The sequence below is a fragment of the Corvus kubaryi genome, unplaced genomic scaffold, assembly GCF_017639235.1.
Source record: "Corvus kubaryi isolate FWS band 111438036 unplaced genomic scaffold, C.kubaryi_AGA036_p1.0 66, whole genome shotgun sequence".
NCBI lineage: Eukaryota > Metazoa > Chordata > Aves > Passeriformes > Corvidae > Corvus > Corvus kubaryi.
The window spans coordinates 30,618,970-30,646,005 of record NW_024582054.1 but is presented as its reverse complement, the minus strand read 5'-3'; the positions used below and the strand labels follow the sequence as shown (position 1 = coordinate 30,646,005).

General features: G+C 46.8%; 1 protein-coding gene across 3 annotated transcripts in view; it reads left to right on the top strand.

Annotated features, from left to right (window-relative positions):
• Nucleotides 1–22,058, top strand: part of PRKCH (protein kinase C eta) — a 113,904-nt gene extending 91,846 nt beyond the window's left edge. For all 3 annotated transcript variants that reach the window (XM_042047244.1, XM_042047246.1, XM_042047245.1), the window contains 4 exons: nucleotides 2,157–2,295; nucleotides 3,224–3,412; nucleotides 19,468–19,611; nucleotides 21,048–22,058. In XM_042047244.1, the coding sequence (XP_041903178.1) occupies nucleotides 2,157–2,295; nucleotides 3,224–3,412; nucleotides 19,468–19,611; nucleotides 21,048–21,194 (619 nt within the window). In that variant the 3' untranslated portion in view covers nucleotides 21,195–22,058. The remainder of the gene's footprint in view (nucleotides 1–2,156; nucleotides 2,296–3,223; nucleotides 3,413–19,467; nucleotides 19,612–21,047) is intronic.
• Nucleotides 22,059–27,036: the final 4,978 nt, after the last annotated feature.

The following is a 27,036-nucleotide window of genomic DNA, read 5'->3' as shown; positions in this document are numbered from 1 at the left end:
AACTGTGCATTTCAACCACATCGTGGCAGATTCCTGAAAACAAGGCCTGCCTTCATGCTTGGAGGGCTTCCTTGCCCTGCCAGGAACCACAGGGAAGAGCAACAGGAGCTTTGGCTGTAAACTACTGCTGAAGACGGGCTGTCGTGGGCAACCACGCACAAACCTCTCCCTGTGCTTGCCTAAAGCCTTTCCAGGACAAGCCTTTGCCCACATGCCTCAGCCATCATTTGTGATTCTCAGAAGGGAGAAAATGTCTCCTGAGCATCCCACCTAGAGCAAACACTGCAGTGTGAGACAGGCATGGACACTGTCCTTCACATCCAAATTTCAGCAGCCACTGGAGAGCTCATGGGCCTGCCGGGAAGGGCAGCAGTGTTGCAGAAGGCTTTTTGCTGTCTTGCATTGCCAGGCCATCTTAAAGTTGAAGAGGGGATGTGTGATCTTGTGATTAAGATCCGGAGCTGGAATTCAGGAAGCTGGTGTTCAGCTTTGTCTCTGGGGGGCACAGGCAAATTTCTTAACTTCTATCCTTTGCTCTCCTATCCATTCACAAGAGGCTAAGAATACTTTTCTTTATCTCTTTAGGAGAGGATGTGGCTCTGATTGTCTTACACAATGTGTCCTTGATCTTTCCAGTGCAGCAGTGTAAATGAGGGAGGGCTGTCTTGAGTCCTGTGGGCTGTGGAAAATGCCAGTGCACAACAGAGCCATCAACCCCCTGATTTTTCACTTTAGGATCATAGATGAAGGATGAACAGGATCAAGCTGAATTCAGATTTCAGCTCGACCATAGGTTTTTATATTGGTATGGAGATGTCACCACCTATGTTACCACCCTTCCTACTGCTCCCCCTTCCCAGGGAAATAGATAACCAACCAAAGGGCAAAATGCATTGAGATCCAGCATGGATTTCATGAAGGGACCCTGAGACCCTCAAATGTATTTCGTTTTTTGATCTTGATGTGGGCATCAGAATAACTTTGAAGATAGCTCTGTCAAGGACCCTCCCGTCACGGAGCTGCTGTGAGGCCTCTGGGCAGCTCTTGGGCCAACACCTGAGACAGTTCAAAAAATGAATGTGACCTGTTTGTGCTGCACAGAGCTCCCATCAGAGCTCCTCTCCTGCATCCACAGTGGTGCCTGGAGCTTGTCTGGCAGCTGCAAAGCGGAGGTGCTCCAAGTCGGTGTATTTTTAGGCAGGCATCGCCTAAGTGTGCAGATGACCCTGTGCTTCCTGGTCATGTTCCTGACAGTGCTTCTGGCTGCAGGCTATTCCTGTGGGCGATCTCAAGGTCAGGCAAGCTGATAAGCTTTGTTAGGGCTCTGTCATTTTGGCAGCTCTGCTTCTGGCGAGGAACTCCCAGGCTGTTAGAAGTGACGTATTGGAAAAAGTGTCCCTCTGCAGCTTGTTGGGCTGCAGATCTCTTGTGACAGTGTCAAGGAGGTCCCCACTCCAATGTGCACTATGGGGGATTAGTGCACTGCTGGAGTGGATACAGCTGGGAGGACTTTAAGACTTCGCTGTAACGATGGAGGCATCCTGTGCTGCCTGAAGATTCCCCCTGCCCATGTGGTGTGATGTTGGCAGGGAGTTTCTTTTCTTCTCAGATTGGATAATGCTCCAGGTGGGGTTTATCAGTCAGGCTGATAACAAGGAAATCTAGGACTGAAGCCCCAACACCTCAGGAGAATAGGGAATGTGCTTCCCCTCTGCAGAGGCTTTGCTCTGCTCCCCAGCTCCAGTGTCTCCTCCAGTGCAGCTTTGCTGAATCAGAGTGTGGCCCATGCGCAGCATTCTGCTGCATCATAACACCCTTATGCAATCTGACAGCTCTGGCAACCTCTGCTCCAGTGAGTCCCAGAGCTCAGCGAGCAGGAGCGCTGCCAGCCAGGCTGGTGGTGTGTTTGGAAAGCCGTGTGGGCCAACTCCTGCAGCACCTGCCTGCATTAAATGCCATTCAGCAGAGTGACACTTCTTCCTCCTTCCCCTATGTGAGATGAAGCAAAAAAAAACCCTCCTGCATGACTTTTGTTTATTTTTTTACATTGATGAGGCTTGTCCAGGTTGCAGGTTGAGCTTCTGAGGCCTGGGATGCTGCCTGCATCTCTGTGGGGCTGCTCCAAGCACGCAGTGACTGAATGATTCTCATTGCAGGGACTTGAAGCTGGACAACGTGCTGCTGGACTACGAAGGGCACTGCAAGCTGGCAGACTTTGGAATGTGCAAGGAGGGCATTCACGATGGCATCACCACAGCCACCTTCTGTGGCACACCAGACTACATCGCTCCAGAGGTACAGGAAACCTTTCTTTGGTCAGGAGAACTTGGTCACAATATGGAAAGTGTAGGTTAGCTTTGGAACAGCCAGTGACTTTGGCTATGCCTTATGTGATTGCTGAGCTCAAGGTTTCCTCCTTAGGTGTATTATCAGCCCCTTGTGAAGTAAAGCATGAGTAAATCTTCAGGCTGCTGTATGCACTGATATAAGCTTTCATTTTTCTTTAGAAAATGCGAGGTGAAAAATGGAAATACAGCTGCAAAAAGCTTGAGAGGCACATACAGATGCTGTCCCAGCTTGATTTGGAAGGAGATTGAATTCTCCTTCATTATTCAGTTCCTTTTTCTACCTCCTCACACTCCCTGTCATTCTCCAGTCTCAGTACAAAATTAATAAACACCTCTATAAGGAACAGCTGCCCTCCACATGCTTCCAGATGTTCTGACAGGGCTTCACATCCTTCAACACAATTGAATTCCTGTCTGTGGTTGATGTTTGCACCATTCTCCCACACTCACACTGCTTCCCCTTTCCAGCTGAAAGCCTTGCTGTTGGAGCCAGGTAGGTGTTTTCTTCCCAAGGGTGAGGAGGAAGCAAGGTCAGCTCACACATGTGGCTGCTCTGCCGCGTCTGAGGCTCAGGCAGTTTTGCTGGAGTGCCCCTTCTCCTCCAGCTCAGCCCCAGCATCATTCTAAGGGCTTGTTCCCCAGGTGACCCAGCCAAGCTAATTCAGCCCTTGTTTAATGCATCTGATGTGCCTTTGTGCTGATCTGGGGGTTCCCAGAGTGAGATCACTTTATGTTCCTGGACATCCACCAGCCTAACAGAGAGCACTGTTAGGGCATAGCAAGAACTTCTGCATTAATGTTTCCAAATCCTTTTTTCCTGCCCTGCTCAGTTACGGAGCTTCAAGGTTGGTGTTTCTTTCCCATGTGTGCTGCAGATCCTGCAGGAGATGCTGTATGGCCCCGACGTGGACTGGTGGGCCATGGGAGTGCTGCTCTATGAGATGCTGTGTGGCCACGCGCCCTTCGAGGCTGAGAACGAGGACGACCTCTTCGAGGCCATTCTGAATGATGAAGTCGTCTACCCAACGTGGCTCCAGCAGGATGCAGTGGCAATCCTCAAAGCAGTGAGTTCCTTTGGCTGTTTGCTCTCTGTCCTGGCTTTCTCCAGCCTAATTCCAGCAAAAGAGAGCAGGGCTGGGGTGTTGGCATGCAGAAATCGCAGTTACCCTGACCCTGACCCTCTTCTTATCTCGGATTGAAGGGTAAACAGAAAAAACATCCTGCCACACTTAGGTGTGTTTGCATGGTTATGGCCTTCATAGGGTTTAGTAGCCAGCTTGGCAAGCGGAGTGTGAGCCTGTCCATGTGTCTGGGCATTCCCCTGCTTGCTTAATGATTGACGATGTGTGGTCATCACCCAGAACAGAAGCAGCAGGTAAACACAGGGTTTAATCAGTAGCAACCATATGGCCAAGAAGTGAAGGCTTCCTGATAATCCTCCCTGGTAATGCCAACATCCCCCAGGACTGCTGCCTCCCTGCATGCAAAGACAGAGGTTTGAGTTTTGTGTGTTTGGGAGGAAAAACCCTGGGGCTGTACAGCAAAAAGTTTGAGGAGAGCTGTTGCTGGCAAAGCTTTGTCCTTGTCCTGCCATGTATCCCTGACTTTTTCCAGGAGTTCTTTTATCCACATGCCTCACATCTTTGCCTGTGACATAGGAATTAAGTTTTGAAGATTTTGAGCTGTGAGTCTAATGGACTGGAACTGCCTAGCTTTTCTGTAATGAGTCAAAAGGTGATCCTGTGACAAGAGTGTTAAACTACGAATTGGGAGACCTAACTTGGCTGTTCTGCTACTGACTTCTTCCTGGCACTCATCAAATCATATCTCTAAGAACCTTTTGGAAAGAGAAGGGTCAGTGTGTTCCCTTTTCTTGTAAAAGCACTGTGGACAAAGATGCATTAAGGACTGGATACCAGTAAATACTATAGTAATAGAGGATCTAAGAAATAATTGGATAAGGTAATAATTTATAGAAACTCATGGAGCACTGACCCAAAGAAATGGCGTAGTCAGTGATTGGATCATTTAAGGGAAAAAGGAGAGTTCTTAGTAGTAAAAATCTGGACATTTTCTGCTGAAGGGTTTCTGTTGTATATGACTCAAACAACTACTTCCTGTAGCTGAAAACACATCTGATAAATTCCACAGAAATCAACTGACAATAAAATCCACTCCTGGAGGAGTAAGAGGAGCTTTGAAATCACAGGTTGTGCTCAGAATTGATTGATTGTCATGCTGGAGGCTCTCTTGGGTTTTGGAAATAACTCATTACATATTTAAAAGATAAACATGTGAACTTCAGACTCAATGCAGCTTCTGGAGCAGTGTTCATGTGGTTGGATTGGGCCTCTTAAGTGCCTCTTAAGTACCAATTCCTCTTCTGCAGTGACAAGTGCTAGAGGAGTGTATTTGTTGCAGGTATATTGCATAATTATGAGATGGAGGTAAAATGAGGTCCTGTAGATGCTTGTCGTAACAGGAATCTCAGGGTGTAATAAAATATGATTTGTGTTTTAGCCTCTTGATGAAATGAGTTTTCCTCACTGATAGGGCATCCCAGAAACAGCCAGTGCCAGCTGCAGTCAACCTAGGCTGCTCTAGCTTGTGTTCAGAGGCCAAATTTTAACAGCTTAAGGCTTCTTCTGTGATTAACAGGCAAGGAACATGATGAGGGACACTGGAGAAAGTGGGCCAGAATTGAGGAGGGAGGTGAGAATTTAAATAGAAAGCGACTGAGCATCTCCAAAGCACAATCAGCTCAGTAACTGCTGGTTCCTTGCCTGGAAGAGAGTCTCCTCTCCAGCCCCTCTGCTTGTCTGCTGTATTGTGTGTTGCTGGTGACACAGAAATGAAAGCAACACTGCCTCTCTGAAATGCACGTGCACTGCTCATGAGAAGCACTACGCTGTGTCTGCTCTGGGAAAAAGGCTGAAACTGGGGGCATTCACCAGGGGTCTTGTGATTAACTAGTGGGAAGTTAAACTGAAATGTTTACTGCACCTTCCTTACAGTTCCTCAGTATTTCTGCTCCCTGAGTGGCTGCTACTTGGAGGTGATTTTTGTGTCTTATTTCTGCAGCTTCATGGTAGCTGCTTTTGGGCCCAAGAGCTGTTCACTGGAAGAGCTCCTTCTTTCCTCATTTCTTTCTTATGCTGAGTTTTTAGGGGCATCGGAGCATGTTGGCTTTCATGGGAAGGAAACATCCTGTCCTGAGATTGTCTGGGGTCCTAGATTAACATGGAAACCACACACACTTTGATTTCTTCTGAATGATAACAAATGTTATCACTGCTGAGGTATTATATTTGCAGTGCACTGATAATGTTTGGTCAGTACTCTTAGCTGTTGGTATAACAGAATGGTAAACCACTTTATTTTAAGGAAGACAGCAGATTTTCTATCTGCTAAATATGTAGATTTTCTTTTACACATACTTCTGTTGCTAATACTTGTCTTAGATGCAGCATTATGACTAAATGAGCATCTTCTAATTGCTATTTTTTTTTCTCCAACAAAACATGCAGTTGAGCTCTCTGATTTAATGCTGTGACGGTGCTTTCTAACCATGATGCTAAGAGCTCTGGAAAATGCTACTGCAGTGACATAAATGATTATAAGTAATTACATGGCACAGAGAAGCCTGTGGAAGATCAGGGAATTAAACCTCGGTTCTCTTGTATTGCAGGCTAAGGCCTTAATAGCCTTAATAACTGGATTATCCCCTTACTGAAAGTTCTGGCCTCTAACCTTGAACAGACTAGTGAGAATTCACTGAGTTTGAATGGTACAAAGCTCTGTAATGAAAATCAAATTCTTCTGCCAGGAAGGTGCACTTAGGTTTAGGTGCTTAGAGATGCCCTGCAGATATATCTAGGTTTAGAAAGCACGTGATCCATTTGCCTTTCTGAAGAGCTTCATTTTAAACAAGTATAGTAAGTTTAGGACTCATTTCACAGATGCTGTTGCCTTGTTTTGCTTTCATTTTGCGTAAGTGCATTTCACCAACTTCCCCCCATCAGAAACCACACTATTTCTGAAGATTGCACCCTGTTCATCTTTGCAGTTTCTTGATAATAACAAAACTACGTTGTTAGGACCTCGTTTATGTCACTGGGTGTTCCTGGAGGGTTTGTGAGCACTGGTAGCAAGGAAAACAAAACTAACCTCAGTGTCCTGGGACTTTGTATAGAATTGAAAGCAGAAGTATTTGTGCTCCAGAAAAAAAGTTTTTATCTGTTCCCCTTTCTAACTGTTTTTGTCCTTGAAATTTCCCCTGAAGAGCTGCAGAGGGAGTAGGGCAGATCAGCAGGGTTTGATGGAGTCAGTACTCCCAGAGGAGGAAAGTTGAACATCTCACTTGTGTACCCTGCCCTGTCTGAATGTGTCGCTGGGGAATTCAGGTACTGATGCTTCAAGTCAGGAGGAGAGGACTCAAACTGAGGTCTCCTCTGCTTGTGTGAACAAGTCAAACTGGGCATGGGTTTGCTTGTGGGAATAATAAAAGTGCAGGAGAGGAGAACTGGTGCTGAATGGATTCAGACCACTTCAGCTTATTCTAGACATAAGTTTTGCTTTGATTTTAATTCCTAAAGGAAAAGGATTTATCGATCGCCCTACCTGAATGCAGTTACAAGGAGTTCATGGCAGAGGAACTGTTGGGTTTGTGTGTGTCAAATAAATTCCTTCAAATACTCTTTGCCATCAGCTGACAGAGCAGTCACCAGGGTCTGATGATGGAGAAGCTGTGAGGGAGAAACTGTGTGAGTGTGCAGAGAGCAGAGACTGCTGCACCAGATCTCTTACAGGGAGAGTGCAGCTAGGGATTACTTTGTTACAGCATATCAATATTCTGAATTTGTTAATTGTCACCAGTAAAAGGTGCTGGAACAGAGAGGGGAGCTTTCCAGGCAGCCTGAAGCTTTGGGATTCATCTGAGTGAACTGCAAAATGAAATACAATCCTCTTGTTTCCCATAAGCGGGGTGGGGTTTTGGCAGCATATTTCACTCACTTCGTGCTTAATAATTGCATTTCTCAGATGCAATTCAGCCACGCTGCCTTGCTCACAGGCAGCTTAGTCTGAGGGGAGAATGGAGGGACACAGTGAAAATCGGGTCTCAGAAGTCGATGGCATAATGGGAAGCAAATTCCCAGGGAAAGCTGCAGGGATTTTCCTTTCCGAGTGTGGGTTCGGGTGAGGAGAGAAGGGCTAAGCCTACTGAGCTGCTCCATGGGCTGGTGATCTCAAGTAGCAATGCTTGGCCCACAGGCTTGGAAATTTGGATGAGCAATTGCAGCTTTGATGTTTTCACCCTCAGAGCCTGGTAACAGCAGGGGCTGGAAAAACAGCATCTCCCTAGGGAATTGTTAATACTTCTCTGCCTTCTGCACGCTGGATTTCCAAGCTCCTGTCACAGCTGAGTTTGCTGAAGCCAAGGATGTCTCTTGGCATTTTTATGGTAACCCCCAGTCTTAATGAGAGCTCTGAAACACTTCTGGCCTAGCTGAAATGCTCCTTCCAAAAGTGAGGCTTAGGCAGCTTTGCCTGTAGCTTTATATTTTGGGGACACAAATGAGACTAAAGCCTGTTCTTCCTCCAGCTGGTTAAAGACATGCATTTTTAAAAAACACTACTAGAGTTAAGAGAGTGGGCAGAAGTGGTTATATCTGCCTCCAAGTGGTTTTTGTGTGAAAATAAACACCAGACAAGAAAAGAGGAAGGTGCAGAGGAGATTGGCTGTGGTTTCAGCACTGTGCTCTCTCTCAACACAGGTGGAACAGCACTGGGGAGTCCAAATGCCCCTGGATTAGTGTGAAGAGTGAGAGGGATGGAAAAGTGAGGAAGCTTGGCTGAGGGCAAGCATGAGAAAAATTGCATCAGCACTACAGTGCCAAGGATGCAAAAGAAAAACCTGAAGATGATTTGTTTTTGTAGAGAACAGCAGCCTGGGAGTGACTCAAAAGGCAAATGGTCTGGTTGAGTGAACTCTCTCCTGCTTTGTGTCACTGACTTCCTTTCCCCCCTCCAGATACCACTGAGACTTTGTTCTTGCAGAATTGTGTAAAATCCCCTTTGCACTGTTCAGGTTAACTCAAGGGGCTGTCCTGTCTGGGAGTGGTGCTTCAGACTCAGCTGCTGCAATAATGGTGCTCTGTGTGTCAGTAGGAGCTGGGTCCTGCTCTAATGACCTGTGTTTTATGGACTTGTTTCTGGCTGTCAGACCACAAGGTGAGGGCCCTGGGATTTCCTGTGTGTACCCCTGTGCATACATAGAAATAAGTTTGGTGGAAGTTAGGAAATGTGTACGTGGATGGTTTTCTTCTTCCCTAATTTGCAGCTGATACTAGGTGAGGAAAAACTGTATTTGAAGGGTAACTTCCTCTGTCCTTCCTTGTGGTGAAAAGTTTTTCCCATCATTCTTCAGGAATCCTAAGTGATGATAAAGTGAGATAAATTTTAATACTATGTTTGTGTGTGTGAGTTGAATCCAGGACTCCCTAGGGAGTACAAGTCATCATTCCAAGTCATCAGAAAGAAATACTGAGGAGCTTCTCATGGCCCACGTGAGTAGCGCACAGGGCAGTCCAGTTTGGCTGGAGGCAGGATAACAGCTCCAGCAGAGCCTTTGGAGATTCAGGCTGAGAAGGCCCTTACTGTAATGGGCTGAGAAGAAAGAAGATTAGAGAGATCACAGAATGGTTTGGGTTGGAAGGGACTTGAAACACCATCCAGTTCCAACCCCCTGCCATGGGCAGGGACACGAGACCAGGTTGCTCCAAGCCCCATCCAGCGTGGCCTTGAACACTTCCAAGGATCATTCACAGCTTCTCTGGGCAACCTGTGCCAGTGCCTCACCACCCCATAGTCAGTAATTTCTTCCGTATATCTAGTCTGTATCTGTCCTCTCAGTTTAAAACCGTTCCCCTTGTTCCTATCTGCCTGTGTAAAAAGTCCCTCTCCCTCTTTTTTATAAGCTCCTTTTAAGTACTGGAAGTGTCCATGTACAGATACAAAAGAAAATTCCCTAGGACACTTCATCCAGGGCTCACTACGGGAGAGAAAGCAAAGTGAGCACTGAGCTGTGCTGTGGGAGGAGTGAACTGCCCACCCTAAGGGTGCCACCAGGAGTGCCCAAACCCTTGGTGAGGACCCCTTATTTTCAGAAAGGCTTTGTGGATGGTGAATTCTCTGAGCTGAACCAGACTGGCCCCACCACTGTGGGCAAATTGAAAATGCCTTTAATGAGAAGAGGAGGCAAAGGGATGTAGTTTTTACCTCAGAAAGACTTTGAGGCAGATTTTTTCATGTAATCAAAACAAACAGTCTGCTGTGACAGAGGAGCAGAGGGGAAAAGGGTGTTTCCAAACTGCTGATGAGAATGTCTGAGTTCAGGAGAGGTGTGGATGGTGCCAGCTGCCTACTCTCTGCAGCTGCTTGCCCCTGACATCAGCAGGCTGGTGAGGTCCTCTGGACTTCGGAGAAGTTTATTCTGTTCCTACTCTGCAGTTGCTTGGGGTCTAACACCGCTAGATATGGGGAGGTCAGAAGTAGCTGTCACCAACTCAGATACCACAGGAGTGTCTGCATCCTCCATCAGCACACCATGCTTTATAACATATGGGCTTTCTGCTGCCTTCATGCCTCACCTTTTCCCTAAGTCCTGGGCAGTCAGTTTGGCCACTGTGCAAACTAGACCAAACCCCCCTGTGTTTGTGCTTCCCAGCCCTCTCCTGAGCACCTCCAAGGAGTGAAAAGAGACAGCCAGATGCTGATGGTGCCCTTGTGTCACTCTGCACAAGGCTTGTCTCTCCTTTGCACTTGTATCCTGCAGATCTGGACCAGGTTCTTTCTTTCCAAGTGACAGAAAAAGGCAGATAATCTGTTTCGCATTCAGTGCTGGAACAGCCAGAATGAACTTGTTTCTGAATGAACCAGATGTGAGTATTTTTTAGGCAAAGTTCAAAAGGAAAAGGGACAGCACGATGGTGGATCCACTGAAATCAAAGAGGGAGCTGGATGAGCTCATTGCTTTAGCCTCAGAGCTGAGGAGCCTGCTAACAAAGGCAGATATTAAAAGTGCCTTCAAATATGCCAATAAATTATTCTCCTTGGCATCTCTTCAGAGTTGGCAGTCTCCATAAATTCTCTTGCACCATTTGATTAAGCCTTGGCTTTCAGCATGAGGCTGATATATTTGAATCTCTCTGTGAAGCTCCGTGCTGGATCTGTGTACACATTTTTCCTTAATTTTATTTTTCAGAAATGCTTTCATCTTGTATTTCCTGGTTGGCTCCACAGCCACTCCTGCAAAAGCAGGACTTTGGAGCCTGTTGTTTCCCAGCTGGGGAGGAGTTCTGCAGTTTTAAATGATCTTTTGCCTAGACCGTTTCTGCCATAAACACACAGCGTGGTGAGGTGACAGGGCTGTGCCCCACCACAGGTGGCCTTACCTCTTCTGCCTGAGCTTGCACATCCATATCTGTAACCTGCTCTTATTTTTTCCCTTCTAATTCTCAAACAGCAAACGGCTTTCCCCAGTGATTTTAATCTCTTCTGTTGATAGTTCACACCTCTTTCTCAAGTGCTCCTCTTCCCCACAGTGATAGTCCCATGCTTCTGAATAATTCACTCTGAAAGAAAACTACAGACATCTGTATAGAGCTTGCCAAGGCCAAATTCATCCTGAAGTAGTCATTAGGTCTTTCACCATTCCCTTTCCAACAGGCTGAAATTAGCTTCTCGTTTAAGTCTGCAGTGTGCAAGCTCAGATTTACTTCAGTAAAAGCTCCTAAACCAGCCTATTGTAACGTTGTGAGTCATCCTCCTCTTTCCTGCCAGGGATGGGGGAAAATGAAGGTTTATTCCTTGTGCCAACATTGTCTTCCCTGTGTTTTTTTCCTCCTTACTCCCTGGTGCTCAAGTAGGAGCGATTCCCATGTCCAAGCCTAAGACTTGTGGTGCAGGCTCCTTCCTCAGCTCTGCCACAGCTACACTGATATTCCAGACCCACAAAAGGGGTTTGGTGAGGTCCATTAAAATCCAGTCTTGGGGAAAAGCCCAAGGATTCATTTAAGAACCTGGGTCCAACCTGCATTTGGGAATGATTGCTGGATGATGAGGCCAGCTCTGGCTGTGCAGCCACTGGCAGAGGGGGCCAGTCCATCTCACTGGGAGGTCTTCACACTGTGATAGAGGTAACAAAACTCTGACTGACTGAGCTGTTCAGGGCTTTAGGTCTTACTTGTCCCTCCAACTTTGAACTTTATGACATGCTGTGTCTTTTCAGGAACTTTAAAATGAAAAGAATTGAAATACAACCAGGACTACAAAAAAAAGGCTCCTTTGATGTATTTTTCTTTTTCTGAATTGGCCTTTACAGGTTTGTCCAGGGCACTTTAGTTGCTTTTGTACTTGACCCTATGTAAATAGACCACCCAGGGTTGTGTAACAGATTCCCAGTTCCTCTTGACAGGACTATCAGAAAAGGATTAATTGTCTTCCCCTGCAACCCAAGGGAGATTTTACTCCTGCTTAAAACAAGAGCAGGATCACACTCCCAGTCTGTTAATAAGTGTGATGCTCATTCTTTTCTTCATGTTTGTGCTACTCTGATTGATGTATTGATTTAGTAATGGATCTGCATATCCTCATGTTGTACCTATAGCCTGACTGTGGTAATTGAAAACCAGCAGCAGGATTCTGATACTGTCTGAGCAGCTCCTGCAGCTGGTGACCCATGTGGGAACTGGGGACAACTCCTCAGTCCTGAAAGCACAGCTTTCTGGGGTGTCATCCTGACTAAAACCTGTGTCAAATATTCAGTATATCTAACGACTAAAGTTAATTTCTGCTTATTATTGCTTATTACAGGAGTACCAAAAGCAGAAGCATCAAAAATCACTAGTTATCCTCAGGGGCCAGTGCACTTGATAGATACTTTTTATTCTACATTAGTGTTGATGAGTTAGTTGCTGGTGAGTGGGGAGAGGCAAGGAAACAGGTAAATTTTAGTACAGCAAGGAAGTTTGGAGCTATTCAGACAGCATTTCTTTGTGGTAGTCAGCAAAGTCTCATCAGTTTACACCACCAGGAGATTTGGAGCCAGATGGGTCTGTCCCACATGGGAGTTGCTCTGTCCACCTGGGTTTATTTTGCTAGTCTGTCCACCTTGGTTTATTTTGCTGTTCTCTTGCTCAGCACTGTTTGCAATCCAGTTAATCCTTCTTGTTCCCTCAAGCTCTGTCTGGGCAGCATCGAGCGGCTGTTTCTGCACCAGGGGAAGGCGAGATCAAATTTATCTGCTTAATGCCCACTGCACTGACATTTTGTCCTTCTTGCCTGGGGCTGGCACACTGGACATGTGACTGTCAGGCTTATTGTTGCAGTCTTCTGGCTTTTAGGGAGCTGGGCTGAAGACTTATTTTTACCTCCCTTTCCCTTTTTATCTGGAAAAGGAGATAACAGATATTTCACACTCCCTTTTCCTCCTCTCCCTCCTCCTTAAAATGCTTTCAGGGCAGTCTTGTACTTCTGAACCCTGGCACTGTGCTTGCTGGACCTTCTCTGCACTGAGGGATTTCACCTGCTCCCAGTTTTGTGTAGCCAGGACTGACCACAGGACTGTGGGGTCACATCTTGGCTCAGCACCATGATAAACTGCACTGGTAGGAATCAGGGCTTTCAGCAATTGATCCTTCTGTGTGCAAGAGAGGAGCAGAAACACCATATGGCCTCTGATGGCTGTAGTCAGAGCAAATCCCCAGAGTGAAACAGAGGTGCCACAGTGATTCCAGTGCTGCTCTCAGCAGCACAGTGCTCAGGGAAGGCCAAGAAGATTCCAGCTTCCAAGTGCATGGCTCACACCCACAACCAGGCACTGGCTGAGCTGCCCTAAGTACAGGGACTTCATGGGACAGCTCTCTGACCACAGCATTTAGTGAAACTGGGCTGTGCTGCCTCCCTCACCCCCTGTAACCCACTCCTGTGTCTAAGCCCTGGATTGCTCTTGCATGGGGAAATGAGGCATCTTTGTGAGCATCACCTGGCAGGACTGGGGTGGAGGCTGATGGAAGCTTTGCCCAGGAGAGTGAAAGACAATTCTGGCTCAAAATGAACAGCATTTTATTAAAAAAAAAAAAAAATCCTGGCTTCCAGTCATTAAAAATACTACAGGCATTAACAGACAGAGCCATAGAACCATCTTTCTTCTCCTTTGTTTGAGGGCTAATGGCACCTCAGACCGTGGGTTTGTTTGCCTTACATAATAGGCAGCCAAACTGTTTTCAGCAACTACAGCATTCAGTCTAGAGATACATGGAGGGAAGCCTTAATTAGAGTAATTGCTCTATTTATATAATGATTCCCTTTTGTCTGAGATCAAATGGATGTTTGAGAAATCTTATTTCCTTTCCAGTTAATTTCTGCCCTGTTAGTTTAGCTCATGAATCTTAATGAAGAGAAGCACCTTGGGTATCTCCTGATCTCCTGCTCTCCCTCATTACTGGAGGGGAGGCTGTGGGGCATTAATCTCCTGTGCTGCTGCTGCTGCTGCTCTTTACTTTGGTAGCAACATGGGAGAAACACCAATAGGTGAATTTTAAAACCATGAACAGGCAAATCTACCATTCCTTTAACAGTTTGACTTGACTATTACGCTGCCACAATCTGAGCAGGGGGCCCTGTGAGGCACGTGGTGGGATGCAGAGGTGACACTGAGGTACTGCCATCCTATCTGTGACAGGCTGTCCTTGGGCTCCTGGCAAAATAAAATGATGAATTTTCCTTGGTCTCTGTTTCCTGCCTGTATGATTGGGAATATCCTCCATGTCTGCTCTGTGCCTGTGTTTGAAAGATGAGCTGCTGGGACACAGCACAGCTTTCTCTTATAGGGTAAATACACCAGAGTCCTGGGGGGAACTGGTGTGTCTAAATTGTTTTTGAGTACAAAAAAGAATAATTTCTTCCTTTTCCAGATGGTTGACAATGTGAAGGGACTGCCTGAGCAGAAAGTTGCATTTCTCTTCCTGAAGTGCAGTACTTCTGTGACAAAATTGAGCCTTGTTAATGTTTTCCTAGAATGTGATGCAATCTCACATAATCTGTGGTATTACTCATGAAATTAATTTTTCTGATGCAAATACACATACATCAGTTACGTAAAACCAATCAGGGATTCCAGTATTGAGAAAGGTGACTTGTAATTCAAGGAAATTAATGCAAGGAAACAACTGGTTTGTGCAAACATCCCTGCAGTGACTCCCGGGCCGTTAGACTGATTTGCAGACTCAGCCTCTTGAGACAGAAGTTGCAATGCTGCATGTGAGCAGCACTGGAAGAGTCCACTACAGCCTTGCTCTGTGTACCAGGAGTCCTGGAGCCCTTCCCAGCGTGGTCTAAGCTGTGGGTGAAGGGAGGACCAGCACAGATCCCCCTCACCTGCTGCAGGCTGAGCTCCCGGGGCTGACGCAGATTTTCCCCAATGGTTGGCACTGCTACGGCAGCACTTTCTCCTTGTAGCTTCACGGGCCCTCTGTGGACTAATCCCCAGCTTTCAATTTCTTGTCATGGCTTGCTGCATTTTGTCTCAGTAAAGGTTTTCAAATGATCTCATGAAGTCATGGTTTTGGCTCATGCCAGCTGCTGGTTTTGGCTGCGATGCTGCTGGGAGGGTTAGTTGAGGTCAGGGAGAGCCTTGCTCCAGTTTGCTGCTCAGCAAACTGGTGTAGCCCAAAGGATCCCAGTCTGAGGATGCTCCCAAGGGGCTCCTTACCCTGGGAATGGGATAATTTCCCATGGCTGGTTGTGGTCACAGATCAAGGGCTTGACAGCTTGGTTCAGGTTTGAGCTTGATAGTGTTGCTATTGGTTTTGCTGGGAGGCATCTTGGATTTGGGTTTCTTTTTGCTCAGGAACATCTCTGGTTTGCCTTGTTATTGCCTATTGCCTATTAAATTTTTTTCTTTGTGTTTCTTTATTTCTTCATCTGTGTGCCAGAGACTGAGGTTTCTGCTGCATTCATGGATATTGCGGAAAATTAGGGACACTCAATTAAACATTAGGAGATGACATCTTTGCACTAAAAACTTTCTGCTGAACATCTCTCATCACCTGCATTGGAGGGTTGTCCTTGGAAGGACATTGAGGGCTATCAAACCTGTGAAGCAAGTGTCAAACCCTGGCCTTCCCGGGAATGCCAGGAACAGCCAACACTTTGTAAGACATTTTCCAGCTGTTTCTGAGTGCAGCCAAAGGGGTCATGAGGAAGAGGAGCTACACTTCTGAAAACCCTTTCGCTGTGTGTGCAGAGGGCTGTGTCTTTGTAATCTGGGCACTTTACCCCTCCTGCTGCACAAGAGCCTCTCATACGGTCAGGACAGGGGTATGGGCTGCAAATGCTCATTTCAGAGATGGAGGCTGAGCTTGTAATTAAGTTTTTCAGAAATCTTGAGCTCTTTGCTTTGCTGGAAGTGCCGTCAGACAGCAGAGGCAGCACAAGACGGGCTGCCAGATGCTGCCCTGCTGCAGCAGAGAAATGTCAGTGCTGCCTCAGGCAGGGAGGAAGCCGGATTCATGGGTTTTGGAGCCTTTGAGAGGTCATTGGAGTCTTTTGGGTTTTCCTGCCTACTGGGCAACATAAACTGAAAATTCATCCCTTTCTGTGTCAGTGCAATAATTTCTGGTGAATTCAAAAAGTGTTTGAGAGGCTTTGCTATTCATTTTAGTGGAAGCGGGCTTCAAAAATTTCATTCTGTCATTTTATTTACCTCTTACAGCAAAGCAGGCAGCTATTCCAGTGCAGAACATCAGTGCTGTCTCTGTTGGAGTCATCATTTGCATTCCTGCTTTTCAGCTCAGATAAAGGCTGGAGCCTCTTCCAAGACAAACACACCCCCTTCACTGGGCTGTGACAGACCTGCCACCTCCAAAATTCACCAGGTGATTTTATGTGAGGGAGGAGCAGCCATGCCCAGCCTGTGGTTTTCCATCACAGCCCCTGGGTCCAGAGGTGTGTGTGCATCCACAGGCTGAGTAACCTGGCTTGGAGCTGCACTGCCCAGAGTACAGGGCTGTGTTTCACATGCCACATTGCTCAGAGCCCCATCCAACCTGACCTTGAGTTCTTCCAGGGATGAGGCATTCTCTGGGCAACCTGTGCCACATTTTTGCTGAAGCAGACCAGTGTGAATTTGACTGCCATGAAAGGGGAGCCTCTTCATGCAGTCTTGGTAGTCTTGCTAGAGTGCCTGGTCTGTAATTCACTTTCAAGGTCCTGCTAGCCTGTGCTGGGTGCTTCCAGTACCCGGGAAATAGGTTTAGAGAATCCTCTCCAGAGTGGTTTATGGTGCTGTGTGGTCACTGCAGCCCCTTGTGCTTCACAGCCCTGTTTCTACAGAGCCAGAGGGGCAGCAGCACTGAGCATAGGTGAGCTCATTCCTGTTGGAGGCAAGGAATAATTCAGAGAGGTTTTATGGAAGCCCGGCATCAGTTTCAGCAGCCAACTGGGGGAATGTGCTCCAGCAGTGGATGAATTTGAATCCTTCACTCTCCTCCTGCCTCCTTTAGGCACTCATTGTGGGGTGGATGGTGCCTAGAGTTACCCAGCTGAGGTTTCCCAATCTCTGCATCCAATGGACAAACCAGAGCTGGCTGCTTGAATTTGAACAGTTTTGGTTTGAATGGTGTTTTACTTTCTCAGACCTCAAAGCAGCCCACCTTAAGGGATGGTCTTTGTCTAATTCTCATGGTCCTAACAAAAAGGGTGTTTTAAGCAGCCAGGAATGAATTTATGTTGGCTCTTGACTTGTTGCTTTGGATGCCTTTGCTTGGTGCAGTTTTGGCATCACATGGAATAAATCAAGCAAATAGGAATGTAAACACACTTTTATATCCCAGGGCTCTGAACTGGTCTGGAACTGGGCAGTTGGGTTCAGGTTTTGGTCTTATATGGTTGGTCATGAATGAAGACCCAAGCAAAGTGTATTGCCAGTCCTTTTCAGAGTTTATTTACTTTCATGATTATTTTTTCCCTTTCCACATTTAACGGAAGGTTGCTGGTGTAATGGAGGTGGTGGTGGGGCAGGAGCCAGGAGACATGTAGTGTATTCCCAGATCTTTTCTCCATTTTTTTCTTGTCTTTTTGGAATGTTTTGGTCTATACCACTCCCGGCACCAGAACTCTGGTCTTGTTTGAGCTTTCTAGGTGTTCCAGCAATGCAAATAAGAGGTAGTGAGGTGCAGATATCCATCTATGGGGACAAAGAATGAATTTCTAGACAAAGACAGGGCTGCCAGGAGGTTTCTGATCTGTTTTGCAAAACAAAGAAGCCTAGTTCAAGACTTGCAAAAGCTTGTCTGAGCCAGGTCTCTCAGAGATTTTGGCTTGACCCATTACTTGTTTGGAAACCAAGCTGTGTCTGGGGATCGCTATCCCACAGAAATGTTGGGGCATTCTCTTGGGAAACAAATTGTGTTGAAGTTCTGGTGGTAGAAAGGGAGAAGAACAGGCTGGAAGGGCTTGGGAGACACAGAAGTGGTGCTTGTCCTTGGGCCTGACCCTGGAAATGCTGCATCACCAAGGGCTGAAGAGTCCAGAGGAGAATGGGAAGAGCCCAGCTGAAACATCCACCTCATCTTTGTTCCTGTCCTGGTGACTGTTCGTACAAATCTGGGTGCACTCTGCAGCTCTTTCTACTGATGGTTTGGGTGGAATGCTGGAAAATGGTCCTCAGAGGGCTCAGGGGGTTAGGGTGGAACTGGGGGATTTGTGCTTGATGCCAGCAGCGTCTGGGGTCCTGCAAGGTGTCAGCTAAAGATGCCCCATCTGCTTTGGCCCTGAAGCCCCCTCAGAATGGGGTGTTGGGGAGAATTCTATACATCAGGCAGTCATTTTTCTCCTCCCCACCTTCTCTCTAGATGGGGAATGACTAGACTTTTTATCCACTTGTCCTAGGAGAGTTTGTACCTTGTGAAAGGCTCCTGCAGTCAGAATGAAGCTGGTCTCTTCTTTTCATTTCCCCATTGCTGAGATGCAGCAGACTTGGCCATTCCTGAAACAGTGACTGATTGTCTGGTTTGGCTGGTTCAGCTGTTTGCTAAACATAATGCTCTTTCATCTTCCAGGAAATCGTCTGGACACCTCCACTGGAGTGCAGCTTGCTTTATGCTGCTGTTTCAGTAGGCAAATAAAAGCAGCTATTTTCCCAGTTTAAACATAACCTGATTTCTCCAGTGAATTGGAAATACTCGAGGGGAGGGGAAAGATTGTTTATTACTGAATTTTCAAGAACTGTAATCCTAAATTAACAAGCCAACCAGCTCTTTTCCTTCCTGGGGAAAGGATTCTCCTCCTCCACCTCTTAAAGAATGTCCACAGCACTCCATCATTTTCATCAGGACCTAAAGGGCACCCACCAGGGCCCTCTCACACCATCTGTGTAATGTATGGCTTTCCTCATTGCTCCCTGGCAAGGCAGGGCACTTTGGCTGAGGTTTGAGATTTCTTTTTGCTGGCTGCAGAATAAAAATGTTACAAAATTAAATCCTTTATTGGCGTTTCAGCAGTGAGAGGGGAGATGGTCACCTGTCTGCTCACATCAGCTCGGGGTGCTCCAAAAGCCAGTGCCTTGCCTGTTTTCCTGTGTTTCCTGAGATGACAGGAAGGAAAGCGTAGGCATCTGGCAGTACTTCAGCAGGGAGAGGTTTAGGAAAAAGGCACAGCTCAGGACTGACTCCAGGCCAAAGCCTGGCTGGCTGCTGGGCGTCATTTGAGAGCAAGCTCGTACTCCTGAGAAATTAATACAGAAACAAATAATGACGAAACCCACTGGGCAACATTTGTAATGTTGCAAATTATGCAAGTCAACTTTCTTTTCTTATTGTGGTAATCAAGGATTTCACCAAAATGCTAAAGGACCAGGGAGAAATACACCCTGGCTTCTCCCTCTGGGGAGTGAGTCAAGTTCCTTGCATGCGGTTCCATTACAAGGAACTTGAGAAGTCTGGCCAGCAACTGGGTTCAACAGGAAAGCTGAGGACAAGCTTTTGTGTGATTGCTAATGGGTCCCTCTCCCATGGCCGTGCCGGATGGGAGGGAACAAACAGCCCTTTCTGTTTTGCAGTTCATGACAAAGAACCCCACGATGCGGCTGGGCAGCCCCGGGCTGGGCGGCGAGAGCGCGATCCTGCGGCACCCCTACTTCAAAGAGCTGGACTGGGACCTGCTGAACCAGCGGCAGATGGAGCCCCCCTTCAGGCCCCGCATTGTACGTGGGGAGAAGGGTGGAGGAAAGGGATCCCTGGGGGGTTTTTTCCTCTTTTTGGCTCTATTAGCAGATTTATTCCCGTGAGACAGGAAAGAGGTGAAGGAAGGGAGTTGAGGCCTCTGGCCCTGGCTTGGCTGCTGGTTGGCCACCTGGTGAGCCACCTCTTTTCCTCTCCATGCTGGGTTTTCAAAGGCAGCTCTTTGAAAAGATGCAGATTTGTAAAAGCAACTGCAGCGGGTTAGGCACTGAAGTACCCTTTGCCTTGCCCCGAAGGTAAAACAGGGTAAGTAATCCTCATCCTGCTCGCTCCACCTACCCGTTCACAGCAGGGCTGGCTCTCCCCTGTCCCTCTGTGTCTGTTCAGCACCCAGCACAGTGCTCCCTGCTCAGGCCACTGTCAGTGAGTGCTTTTAAACGTCGGAGAGGCTGCAGAGGACACAGTGCTGCCCTTGTCCTCAGTAGTGCCACACAGGCCTAAGGATGCTCTGTGAGAGCAGAGTGGTGCTCTCCATGGACAGCCTGTCCAAGGTTGTCTTTGTGGCTTCCTTGTCTTTCAAATTATTGCCTGGAGTGGCTTGTCTCATGCTGTGGTCATTCTGCAAGCTCTCAGTGGCAATGGTCCACCCAGTCCTGCTCCATGACCACTGGGTGCAGGACCAGGTACTTGGGGAAGGTGTGACAGCTCAAAAGCAGAATCTTGAGTTGCCCCTTTGCCTGAATCAAAGGCTAAGGGAGCCTGCTCAGTCTGCCATGAGCTGGGCAGGATCTGGGAATGTTGGACTTCAATGTCAATAAATTCTATTGACCTCAATGTCAATAAAATATCTTGCTCTGTGTGCAGGAAAAACACATGTCTCATGAAAATGTGCCACAAGCCCAGTTTGTGTGTGTGTGCATTCTAAACAGCCCCACTCTGTGGCACACAGCAAGGCATCCAGCACCTGGAGGCCAGCCATTTGTCTTCCCACGGCCCAGTAATTCATTATTGTGCAAGTTTAATGGCTGGCACAAAGAGGAGTGTCCTCCACCTCCTCCCCAAAACCCAGCTGAGACACTCTGCAGATAAGGAGGGACTGTGTGGAGTCAGCCGCTTGGGAACACAGCTGATAACTGCACGGGGTCTGTGCTGCCACTTGAGGGAAGGGACTGATTTATGTGCCCTGCCCTGCCATGCCTGGCCAGAGAAGCCCCCAGAGTTGCTGTTAGTGAAATCTGAGAGGGGGTTCCTTGTCAGAAACCTGTAGAGGCTGGAAAAGGCTTTGTTCTGTAAGAGGCTCTGTGGGGGCAGCTGCTCCCAGTCCAAGCCCAGAAGCAGCTCTCAGTCAGCTCAGCCTGTGTTATGGAAGTGATGGTTCAATGCACTCAGATGCAGAACAAGATCAAGCACATGATACATACTTCTGACGTGTCTTTCCTTTGTCTGTTCCATTTGACAGAAATCCAAAGATGACGTGAGCAACTTTGATCCAGATTTTATAAAAGAGGAGCCCATCCTGACTCCCATTGAAGAAGGGATCCTTCCAATGATAAACCAAGATGAATTTAGAAACTTTTCATTCACCAGCCCAGAACTGCAGCAGTAGCTGTGGCTCCAGAGCAAGGTTGTTGAGAGGACTGGGAGGAAATGAAATGAAAACCAAGTTTACCAGTAATTTCATTCTCAAGGAGTAACAGTGCACTGACTTGCACGATACAGCAGCACCACTGTCAATGTTACCTTAATGTGAAATTGGAACCTTCCTGTGTTTGTAGGACTTCTGCAGCTCTTGGATCAAATATTGACAGGGGTGGAACAAACATGATATTGTAAATAGCTGGTGCAGACCAAGCATTGGATGCTGAGCTGGTTGGCTCAGCCTGAATGTCACCACTTGCAGTGGATTCGAGGAGTCAGCGTGAGCATGAAACAAGTGTCTTGCAGCCCTGAGCCTAACAGACTTGTTACAGTGCTGATTGTTTGCATGACTTTTGAGGAGTCCCAGCAGTGTCCAGCATTTTGGAGACATGATCCAACATCCCCTGGCCTGACTGAACCAGATGTTCCTACTGACTTTACCTGTTTCCTGCAGTATTTATTTCTTTCCAAAGCACAAATGGCTCTCTTTGACACTGTCTGGGTTCCCATGTGAAATATTTCATTGTGCTGACTAGCAGAAGGAAAAAAAAACAAATGCCCTGTGCCCTGCACAAATTCTTCCAAATCAAAGGGAAGTCATGTGCTCGTAGTGTTTTACTGTTTGTGTGTGTTGAAAAGTTTTAGTGTTTGCATTCTGTGAAATGCCTTTTTACATCATGCATCTTCAATGCTCCTTTCTTTGCCTCCCGGCTGTTTTCAACTATAATGTAACTTGTTGTACTGTTTATTTAGGCCCTTTCTATTTAATTATGTTACACAGAGCCCCTTTTGTGGGTTTAGTGCCTCATTAAAATTTTGATCCAAAGTGGTAGCACTTAAATTATTCGTAGTCTTATTGTGATGGGACCTGCAGAGCTGGCAAGCTGCTTGCAAGCAGAGTTGTCACCCAACAGGTAACGGAAGAGGACAACTTTTATCCCATGAGAGTGATAAACCTTATCTAAGATACAGAGTGACTTGGTTTGGTTTGGATTTAAGGGCTCATTACTCACGGGGCACTTTTTATCGGTTGCATCCTCAAGCTTCTGCCTCAGGCAGACTGAGATGATTTTTCAGTGCAGGTTTTAGAACCCAGATACTCTGGGAGATGGTTCTGTGCTTTCCCTGCTCTCCTGGAAGTTGGATGATTTTTCTGTAGCTCCTTGGCACACCTTTGGCCTCCTTGCTGGGCTTGAAGCTGGATGACAGGTTTATAGCCTCTTCCTTGGGCAGATATGAATTGCTGGGGAAGGAAAAGGATTTTTGCCCTCTTGCAAAATTGATGATGTTTGTATAGGGCTCCCCAAAGGCTTTAACTTGAAAGAAGGGTGAGGTGCAGCAGAGAGGGACAACTCTGCACAGACCTTGTCCCACTGCAGCTGTGGGGATTTGTAGGGAAGCAGGAGCCTTTGGCATGGAAGTTGCACAGGCACGACCCCCCTAACAGCACAGACCCCCTGGTCTGTACGTGCTCAGCTTCTCCAAGTTAGAGACCAAGTTAGAAATAAGAAATCAAAGGTGAGATCTACTTGCAAGAATTACTCCTTCCCACTCCAGTCCTCTCTACTTGGCTGAGTCACTTCTACCTCTAAAGCATCACTGAACTGTCGGACAAATGGGGCAGAGGCTCAGTCATGCTTGGACTCTTCTTGCCTTTGTGCTTGTGTGTTACATCAGTTCTCCCTCTTTCTTTCCTGTGTCTCCTCTTCCAGCAAGCACAGCTTCATCCTTTGGTCTCCCTTCCCTTCCATGGGCACTTTCTGGCCATGTTGCAGCTCATCCCTTTGCTGGTCTGTAGATACCCAGCTCCTCCAAAGTGGGGCAAGAGAGGAAGAAAGACAAGTTCCGTTGTGTAAGTGGGAGAAAAAGGGCAGATTTCCAGAAAAAATGATCCAAGAACCAGTTGTGCAGGCTGGCTTGAGTTCCTTTCCCACATAGGAAGAAACAGTAGAGGGATGGATGCATGTGCATGAGGGGCCACTGTGGCACCTTGTTTGCGTGTGAATGATGTTTGGTGTTCACCTGACTGGTGCAGACATGACCCAAGGCAATTCCTCACTCCAATTCCCACTCAGTTTTCCTCGGATTGCAACTGCAGCAGTGCTCGCTTGGCAAGGGGTAAGTGCGGCTAAGTTGGCCACCAAGAGTGGGAGCCCCAAAACTGTCTGTGAACTTGATGTTGGTGGCTTTTTGACTCCCCCACTGTCAAGGATTGTGAGCAGCCTCTCCTTCCCTGGAGGTCAGTGCTGGAGAACAGTAAGTGGTACACCCTTTTTTGCCAGCACGGTGTTATCATCCCAGGGTTTCAGGTGTGTTGTTGTTTGGGGCTCTGGAGACCCTATGGAATCGTTCCTGCTGGAGAAGCTACTGCCGCAGTGTTGCCTTCAGAATCAAAATGTGATGCCATTTCCATGGCCCCAGGATTTGAGTATTTACATCACTGACAGCATGAAGAATGTGCAGTAGCCACCTTTGGAGATCTTTATTGGTGTGTCAATATCATATTTCTTATCAATACCCACCAATATGTCTTCTGAAAGCTTGGAGAATGGGAATTAAGTCGCCTCTGGAGGTGTCTTGCATTGTGTGTACTGCAAACCAGAAAGCTTGTACATCTCTGGAGGATATAAGATGGTTTTTTGGGGAGCAGGAAAGCTCTCACTGTGGCCAGCTAGTACCTGCTGTGTTTCAGGGCTTGTTGGCTTGATGGGGCAGGGATCAAATGACAAAGGGAGTGTTTCACCAGCTTCTCTTTTCCTTGATTTTAAGTGACATCTGTGTCACTCCACCCTTCCATCATCCTGGATGCAAACTCATGGACAGATCTGTGGTTGGACCTGGAAACCTAAGGTTCTGTGTATAGGAATTTCCTTTATTTTCACAATTTTCACCTGGATCCTGATTTCTAATTCAGGGCAGCTCTTTCCCTTCACTGCCTGCCTGGAACTCATACGTCTGTGTAATGCTTTCAGCCACTCAAGTCAGCAGATCTTGAGTCAGCCACATTTGGCCAAGATCCCTGAACTCTCCCATACTTTTTATTAGGAGCTGCCATTTCAGTTGTGTTCCCTGAGACTCTGTCAGCAGTATAGATGAAGATCAGCTCAATAAAAAGTATCTATGCAATGCCTTTGCTTTGGAAAAAGCTGGATTAGTGTTTACACTGCCATTGAATATGTAAAGAAATATTGATTTATTAAAGAAAAAAAAAAACAGGCAAGCAGGGGTACAAAAAAAAAAGCAAGATTTTCCAGGAGCTACCCTGCAGCTCTTTTGGCTTCATTGCTTGCCTCAGTGGGTGCAAGATGGTTTTAGTCTATTAATTTGGTTCTGGCTTCAGAAGTATATTAAGCTGGCAGCCACAAGTTTGTAAGGTTTAAAGCATAAAATGCTTGTATTCACTCCAGTGTGAAAACTGGCAATTGAGCAAATTGTAATTAGTTCCCTTTGCACTGCTTTTAGTGCTTGCATGAAAAGAGAAGATCCCTTTGATGTCTGTAAATTTGTGTTTGGTGCAATCCTTTCATTTTCAAAAGGTTCATGGAATCTAGCTATAAAATTCAGTGGCCTACGTCTCCTTCAAGGCCTTTGAAAGTTGAGGGTAAGAAGCAGATGGTCTGGGATGAAGAGATGAAAATCATCTCGTATCTAGTCATGCTGGCTGTGCTGCCAAAGACATCATTTTTAATACTGCTGCTTGATAGGCAATGGAAAAAATCTCACAGACTTCCAGTGCCCTAGGGATTTTAAAGTAAAAAATTCAATTCTGACTGCTGGCTGAGGATGCTTTGAATGCGTTCTCAAGGACTGGCACAGGTTCCTCTCCTTGTGAAGTCCTAAATGGTTTTCAACAGTAGTTGTTCCCGTGGTGCTGCATGCTCCTTCTACAGAAGCTGCTCTTTCTCCAGTTGGATTTGAGAGAGGCTTCGGTGGCTGTGGTATGGCAATGGACTTGATTAGCAATGCCCAGAGCCAGGAGCAGTGAAGAGGAAAACATGTCTGGGATCATCTTCTCTGTCCCTTGGCCAGAAAGGAAAGAGCTGTTCACTGCTGCTTGCTCTCCCTCGGTTTGTTCAGCTGCTCAAGCATGTAGCCAGAAGGTTTCTGCTCCCCCCCAGGGAGACCATTTCACAGCTTTTACAACTCTTCCCGCTAAGTAAATGTCCTGATATTTGGAAATGACGTGAATGAGATGAAAATCTGTCTTATCATGCCATTAGGATTCTCATTGTAAGCTGCAAGTCAGGGTTTGTATTACTAAATATATACAAGGCTGCCAAACCAAAGCATTCAGAAATGATGAGTCAGGTTGTCTGAAAATTGCAGCTAACTCAGGAATCAAGAGCTTTCCAAAATAATAAATGTCAAAGTCTTTTTCTTGCTTTTTTTCTTTCTCTTCCTTTTTTTTTTTTTTTTATTTTAAACATCTGTATAATGAATATTTTGGATCCTGACTTGCACTTTTCCACATCAGTAGGAGCTGGAATGTCGTGCAATTTTAATTTTTATAGATGAAAGCTGAGGTCTGTGAATTGATGTGAAGCCAGGCATTGGAGCATGGAGAAAGATGCCAAACACCAAGAGGTGGGTGATAAAACTGAACAGGCATAGGGTTTATGTATTTTTCCACCTCTTCCTGTTGTTTATGTACAGTCACCACAGTGTGGACCCTTGCCTCCTTGTCTCTAAACCCACAGAGCAGGGCATGCAGAAGGCACAGGAGTGAGGAAGGAGAAGAGAGGAAGGCTGGGGAAGGCATTTATGTGTTGTGTAGTCACTGTGTGTAGGGCTTGTCCAGCAGCATTTCTGAACTCGTGCATCAGCCCTTGCACAAGCCTGGCACCTTCTGCATCCCACACTGCCCGTCCTGCCTTCCCCTGGGCACAGCACTCGGCATCATCCCTCAGGCTGCCATGGTTGGAAGTGTCCTGCTTATGGAGCCAGGCCTGACGGAGGAGCAGGAGGTCAAAAAGCATGGAGGAAAGGGAGTGCTGTTAGCATTTGGCAACCTTGGCATCTTCTCATGGGGACTTTGGTACAGCCAGTGTCCCAGTGATGTCCATATACATGACTGGCAGCTGAGGGAGAAGGCCAGGCTGTCTCCCCTCTCACGCCTTTAATAGAAGCTAAAAAAGAGAGGGGACAGGGCAGTGTCTTCACGAAATGGGGTCGCAGCTCTGGGTTGTGACCGACAGGATGCACTGTATTTTAGAAGTGCCTCAGGCCACTTGCAGGCAGCGAAGGCACGCAAGAATCATCATCATTTCTGCCCCATCCACACTGGGGAAGACCCTCCATGAGGGAAGTTTGGTCCAGGAAACTTGGGGACCACAGGTCTCAGGGATGTGGGAATTTGCATCATGCAAAAGGCTGCCAGGCAGAATTGCAAAGGAACATCCCCAAACCCTTTCATCCAAAGAAGGAAGCTTAGAATGAGCTTGAGTAAGACAAGGACAAAGCCTTCCCTGTGTGGGCTCCCCCAGGTAACGTGTCAGTGTGATGGTTTTAGCCCTGAAACAGTTCTAACTTGCCCGTGGTGTCCGTTCTGCTCCAGATCTGAGCTCCCAGAGCTGTTGTTGGCAGCAGGTCTTAGAAAAGTGGAGTTGAGAGACTTTAGCAGTGAGTTCAGGATTGCTCAAAACTGGTGACTCAGTTCCTCCAGTGCCTCCTTCCCCCTCCTTCAAATGAGGGGTTTATTCATCACCTGGTTTCTCATTTCCAACCATTTAATGTGGACTGGGGTCAGGGCCTCAGTTTTTCTACAACAGAGATGACTAAAACTGCATTTCTTCTTAAATGGAACCTCACTT